This window comes from Blennius ocellaris, assembly GCF_963422515.1.
Source record: "Blennius ocellaris genome assembly, chromosome: 13".
NCBI lineage: Eukaryota > Metazoa > Chordata > Actinopteri > Blenniiformes > Blenniidae > Blennius > Blennius ocellaris.
Window position 1 is genome coordinate 18629345 of NC_137662.1, and position 7185 is coordinate 18636529.

General features: G+C 40.8%; 1 protein-coding gene across 1 annotated transcript in view; it reads right to left on the reverse strand.

Annotated features, from left to right (window-relative positions):
- Window positions 1-6551, reverse strand: part of LOC308138886 (E3 ubiquitin-protein ligase NEURL1-like) — a 28388-nt gene extending 21837 nt beyond the window's left edge. The window contains exons 1-2 of the mRNA XM_080508175.1: window positions 6352-6551; window positions 1694-1932 (exon numbers count right to left, since the gene is read on the reverse strand). Of these exons, the coding sequence (XP_080364301.1) occupies window positions 1694-1932; window positions 6352-6385 (273 nt within the window). The 5' untranslated portion in view covers window positions 6386-6551. The remainder of the gene's footprint in view (window positions 1-1693; window positions 1933-6351) is intronic.
- Window positions 6552-7185: the final 634 nt, after the last annotated feature.

The window sequence follows — 7185 nt, forward strand, 5'->3', positions numbered from 1 at the left end:
AACAGATGGTCTTGGCGTTTTCTCTTCTGGTGTGGAACATAACCTAAAAAGAAGGGAGCCCACGTTGTACTGCATTTATCTCTGTGAAGGACGGGTATTGTTAACATTACTGGTGCTGATCCGTGATTAATTCATCTCATCCAGAACTTGTACGTGGGTCATTTTTCACCGTCAACCCAGTAATAATTACCGCCGCAATTACCCACCGGTTCCATCTGTCTCCTCCTGACATCACTCCTGTCTGGAGTTACAACTTTGTTGGCTACAGTGCCGTAAAGCTTCGAAATGAGTGGTAAATTCTCAGGCCAAGGTGAAATTTGACTTCTGTATGAAACAAAGGATGTGCTACACTTTTTCGTTGTCATTCATCTTGACGGACAGAGTCTCCGTAAAGGAGCTGCACTCACAATTCTATTCTGTCGAAATGACGGACAGCATTTTAATATTTCCTGTCTTTGTTCAAAACAATTCGTTCAGTTCCGGAATACGTTTCGTCCCTGTGACCTCTGGTGTGAAAATAAAGTCAAAACCTCGTTGTTTTTACCAGTAAGATAACAGCCGACACAAGAACGGATGCAGCAGAATCAAAACAAGCTTATCTTCCGAACTTTCGCTTTCACATTTGTCATCTTTGTATTTTGAATACCACAGACATTGTTGATAAGTTTGCAGGTTCCCCGTCATTACACCTAAATAGAATGCAAACAATGAACTGAAAAGAATTTTGATCTAGTGTTGACTGGACTTCATTGCATTGCGAGCAATCCAATAGTTGTTGAGGTATTTTGGTCTGGACCTACAGACAGATAGACGTTCCCTTCATTGCCGCCAAGCTACAAGCAGGGCTAAAAACAACATATCTGTTTCAGGCACATTCAGACTTGTTATCCTGGTATGTTTATCACCTGCAAACGATTTTTGTCTTATTTTGTACCTCTATTTACTTTGCATTTGCTGTGAAAGATAACAGTATTCCTCACATGGCAGCGCTTGCCCTGCTCTCTCACTTTCGAGACATAGATGGCCTGATAGGTGAAGTGGAAACTTGTTCTGAGCTGCCACTGCCTTGGCCCGCACAGGAGCAGAAACACAGAAAGAGCGAGCGAGAGCGAGAGAGAGAGAGAGAGCGCAAAGAAGAGGGTGAAGAGTGGGGAGACAGGGAGGAAGGGAGGAAGGAAGGACAATAAAAAAACATACTGACAGAATGAGTGGGAGAGGCAGAGGATTGGGTACTTTACATCAATTTTTATTCTTGTCAATATTTTATCTTGTCACCGCTTGACTCTATATACAAATATATGTTAATATGTCCCCAACATGAATACTTGTGGCATGGTTAATTTGTGAAAAAGTAAAGGTTAGAATAAATTAGCACCAACTCATCAAAACACAGATTCAGTTAAATCATACTTCCTTTCAAACAGAAATAAAGACTTTTTTTCTTTTTAATATTTCATTAAACACAGCTTCCCACTTCCACAGACGGAAGCAGAATCTCATTAAATACTGCTTCTCCAAACATTCCAAATAGTCACCAATAGAGGAACGATAAATATCTTATTCAATTTAATCCTGTTTGTAGTATAATTATTTCTCATTGCACTGTATTGGTGAGCTGAACCCAGTGTGTCATTTTTGAGTGTCTTTCTGGTATTCAGTTTCCCACTGGCATTCTCAGACACAAACAGTTTACCTTCAGTCGGACTTGTTCATACACCGCAATGGGCCTGTTGCTGAAGGTGATGGCATTGCAGAAGCTGGCCTGTCTCTTGACGGTCCTCTGGGACATGTCCATGACAATCTGTGAGCCCTTAGTGCTGGGGTGGAACAGCAGAGGGAATGAGGACAAGGTCCCACAGGGCTGGATGGGTAGGCGCTTGGGCTTGTGGTGGCATCGGTGGGATGTCGTAGGAAATGGCCCGTTCAGAGAATCTGTGTAGAAAGACAATTGTTTTATATTAAAAAAATAAAATAAAATAAATGAATCACACTTTCCATCATGGTAGATTTGCACTTTAATAAAATTCTACCCAATGTGAACTCTGACATTTTCCTTTATCACGTATCTTCTTCTGTAACATCCCGTTTGATATGAATACAGTTATATGATCAAAGACCTTCCGCCATGTCAGTGCAGCACAGTAATCCCACTAGCATACTCTATAAGGTACATAAAATGCAAAATGTCCTTGAAGGACAAAACAAGACAAAGTAAGAATTCTCCCCTCGGTTAATGAGAACAATACAGCTCTGAGAAGCTCATCCAAAACCATCTAATTTCAGTAAAAGCTGATTTCCTTTCATGACAGTCTCCATTTTGTTATTCAACATCTTGCCAGGTTTGAAAATGATTTGCGCTTCGTTTTTTAGTTTTCTTGCTCTATGATGGAAAGACTTCCGTCCAATAATAATTAAGTGGAAGAACTTGAACAAGGAGAAAAGCAAAGATTAGCTAACATGCGTGATACAACAAGACTACAATTATCCCAGCAGCAAATGACCTTTAGGATTGTGCAGAAGTTCCTGATGTGAATATGTTTAGTTGGCTGATACATTATATTCGAAACTCCTCGAATAATAGAGAGGCATAGCTATTAACATCTTATTTGCAGTTGCTCAAGCTTTAATGAGGGCATTTCAATCATAATCTTTACGCCTTCAAGTCACAAACATACTTGCTTTTAATCAGAATGCTTCAACAAATATACAACATCATAATTGCTCCCGAAGAAAGCAAAGTATTTACTGTGATCTGCTGATCGGAGGAAGTAGACAAAGGTATGAAGTGAGTCACAGGACAAAACCAAGTTTGAAGGTTTTTTTTTTTTTCCCACGTGAAAATGTCTGTGAATATCCTTTATCAGTGAAAAGCCCGAAAAGACAGTCATCATGTGCCCGAGATTGCAGGCCGACTCCCTTTCAAATGGATCAGCACTCCTCATCCGTGTTTCCACATTCCTCTTCAAAGTGCAACACCAAGGTCACTGTGGTTTAGTGGAAGAGGCGTTTTCTCACAGACTTCAGTCTTATATTGAATCTAAAGCAGGAATATTAAGGATAGAATGTTAGGGTCCTGTCCTGCAAAGTCTAAAGTCACAAAGTACGATTAACTCATTCTGCCAAAGCTTGAAGGCAGCTAAGCAACCGAGGCACATATTAACACTTCCTGAGACTTGGTTGTGTTTTCACACCAAAATGAGGAGGACAATGTGTGGGAGCTGCTTGTGTTTGTCTGCAAGAAAAGTATATGAGCCAGTGATGAAAGATTCCTGGTCTCCATGATTGACCTTGAAGGATCAAAAAGTCCCTCATGTAACCTGGAAACAAATCAATTAGGAAACGTGATCACGTGACTGTGTATCATATTACTGAGTTTTCAAGCTGAAGATGTTTAATTCGCAGCCTGAACACTGTTAAAACTCCCAATTTGTTGTCGTCAATCTAAACAGAATTGTTAATTCACATCTTCACAACTGGGCATCTTGTCCCATATTGTTGCAGTCTTCAGTCTTCGAATCACAATTGGAGAATCTCTGCCAAGTGTTCTGGGCTCAGTGCAGTGTGTTTGTTAAGCTCTTTGCATGCTCTTGTCATTGGAGAACAATGCTGAATTGTGCTCAGTGCACAACAGTTTTAAATGAAGTCATAACAAATCCTTCAACCATATTGCATCCATGATGTAATGTCAGACGTGATGTCTTCAGCACAACAAAACAGGACTGCATTGTACTCTGCTGGGTGACCCGGCCAAACACTGAATACAGTATTTCCTGTGAGATCTGAAAACAGAAGCAACACCTCACAGCCTTCTGCAGACAGCGCAGCCTGTCGCATGCTTTACCGTCTAACTGGAGAATCCAATATATTATTTCATTCTCACTGTATTAATATTGTTTCTGCTGCTGTGAAATCAAATTCCAGAGACTCCGTTTGTTTGGGGGGTGGGGGGTTATTTCCTCATCTCAGGCAACGGGGGAATACATTTACAGCTTTCAGAGGACTATCCATTCTGTGAAAGTCAAATAAGTAAATAAAAGAATAAATGAAAATGTAGTATTTGATTTACTAGAAATGACAGCTGGTTAGTGCCAAAAGTGCTGATGATACCGTGTGTTTAAAAAGTCACGCGACCTGACAGAAACGTCGCCGCGAACAGAGACCAGAGCCCCACGGTGATGAAGGAGGGGGTCCGTGACGAACATCAGATGAGCAACCTAAGGTAGGATAACGTTACTTGAAGCGGCACCGCACACAATGCGACTGCTGCCTTTGCCGTCGTTATCAGGAACAGACAAGCAGAGACGAGGAGTGTCCCTGGCCACTGTCACCTGGCCTCATGGGTTATGCTGTGTTCTCTCCTGAGGCTGATGAGGCTCAGTGGCCTTCTCTCACGAAGCACTCATGACTGCATGGTAGAGTGCTCAAAGTGCTTTTTTAGGGTTTTTTCTTCTCTTGCAGATACATCAGCTATGTCAATCAGGGGTAAACAGATGTGATTTGTCCATGGTCTCATGGCTAAGTTGTTATGTTCACAGTCAGTGTGGCAAAATTGGTGGACATAAGCCGCAAAAGAAAACACATTTAATTTGTTCTTTTAGAGTACAAATTGAGCAAACAAGGAGGGATGTTTAAAATTGTGTCTTATCTTTAGATTTTTTTTTCATTCTCATGTCTGACTTGTGCCGGGGTACAGTTTTAGATTTGAGTTTGCAAAACAAGCATTCTGAGTTAATTGCTGACTTTAAATTGCCTGAAAAGTGTGAGTGTATGTGCTTATCTGCCTGTGTGTGTGTATGTGCTTATCTGCCTGTGTGTGTGTGTGTGTGTGTGTGTGTGTGTGTGTGTGTGTGTGTGTGTGTGTGTGTGTGTGTGTGTGTGTGTGTGTGTGTGTGTGTGTGTGTGTGTGTGTGTGTGTGTGTGTGTGTGTGTGTCCGTCCTTTGATGGGCTTGTTACCTGTCCAAGGTGTATCCTGCGTTTCCCACAGTCAGCTGGGACTGGGACTAACTTCACCCCCTATACCCCTGAATTGGATAAGATCTTAGCAAGATGGAGATGCAGTTATGTCAACATGTGAGCATATGTAAAGTTTGGATTTCCACGAAAAGTTTGGTTTAATATGCTATTTTTGCAGTTGGAAGATTCAAAGCCAGGAGGGACATTTTGCCATGTGTCATCCAATCAGCTGTCAAAAAGTTTTCCTAATGAGAGAAAACACGTTCTTCCAATCAACAAAATATATGTATAATAACCACAAGTCATCTTATTGCAGGTAATGGGTTAAATCTGCTCATTCTATTGTTTTTCTTCTTCTAATGACTCAAAGGAAAACTTACATTAAGACATCGGGGATTATAGATGTTTACATTTCTGCGACCAAGTCCTGTCAAAGGTCCTGTCTAAACCTGTATTGTTGTTTAAAATGGGAGAACATATTTTGTAATTCATCCATGTTTGTCCATCTTCATTTGTCTTTGTCATAACAACAAATTGGAAGCTGGAAGACAACGTCACCAGATAAATGCATACCAAAACCACCATCAATCCAATGAACCACTTTATCATTTGTCTATGAAATCTTACAAAATGTACACATTTCCCACTGAAGAAGACTTTGTGTCAACAAAAACGAAAAAGCAGTTCAACACAATTGCAAATTAAGTATGTAAAACCAAGTTGTGCATACTTGATTAGAATTTGACCAAATTATGAACTGCATTTAAAAAGTTTATTTGTGATAAAAACAGATTTACTCTTTGATTGAAGAAATCAAAGAGTACATCTGAGTAATAGCAACAACTAAAAACACGTTTGAATGTGACGCACCTGTTGGCCATTATCCTGCCAGAGAAGAAGAAAAAAACCAACGAAAACATTTACTGTAAATGTTGTTGAGGCGAGGGCGTAAAAACAATGAGTCGGATGGTGAAACAAACAAACAAAAAAAGTTATGACTTGACTTAATTTTTGGTTTTATTTCAACCTGCAGAACAAGAGCAAACTCTCTGACACGTCTTTAAAGGATGACCGCACTTTAATATATATGTATACATATATACATACGTATATATATATATTTATTTATTTTTGTTTTAATTCTAAGAGAGTTTTGTAGAATTTATTATAAACTTGCACAAAGCAACCAGCACTCTCACTTGTGATTTATTTTAAGCATCCAAACGCCTACACTTTTCATGCTCACTGGCTTCAGCTGCACAATCGCTCCAACAACTCCATTATCTCGCCAGTTATTTATTTTTTTGCGTGCATTTATCACAATGTCGATGTATTCATGGGTAATAAAGGATCGATGCTGAGTCCCCCCCCACCCCTGTGATGTCAGCCGTCCTTACCGTAGAAGGTAGTCCTGGTGATCTGACCTCCCATGGTTGGATGCAAGGTGGGCTTCACCTCTTCTTCTGCGCCTGATCCGCGATACCCAACATTCAGCTGCGCGTCGTCATCGGGTCGGACGCGACGCTGATCACGATACAAAAGTAACCGACAGTGATTCTCAGATGTCTTTCTCTCTGGGAAGGCTGGGCCGACATGAAGCACAGGACGGCAGATAAACAGATCCACAGATCCACAGCGCAGCGGCTGTCTCTCCGGTCCGCGCACGGATCACGCTGAAATTAACATAAAAGGTGGTGGTGGAGGAGGTGGGGCTTCCCGGGACTATTAACGCTGTGCTCACCAAAGAGAGGACTTCAGCAGCTCCAAAAGACCCCGACGTGCACGTTTTGCGCATTTAATAAGATATATATCTGTTTAATCGTGTATCTACTTTATTTGAATAATCTCCATTCATTGCTGGAAGAGATTGCTGCTTGATACAGTTCCAGTCACTCCTGGGATTCTGGGTATTTCCATCCAACCTGTTGACTAACCTGTTCGCTGCCTGTACAACTTCAGGGCAAACTTTAAAAAAAATATAAAACCTCACTTGAAATCACAGGAACATTTACCCCTAACATCAGGAGGAGTACATCAATCTGGCAGCCCTGTTGGAGATCTGGTCAACTGGTGGGTGTCATCCACACATATTTTTGACTTGCCAAAACATAAAACAACATTGGGAGAAAATATGGCAAACCTTAAAAGGAATAGGGTACGAGATATCAAAATTTTACTTGTACTTGGAGCTACTATAATTGGGGAGCTACTATAATTGGGACATTTGACTG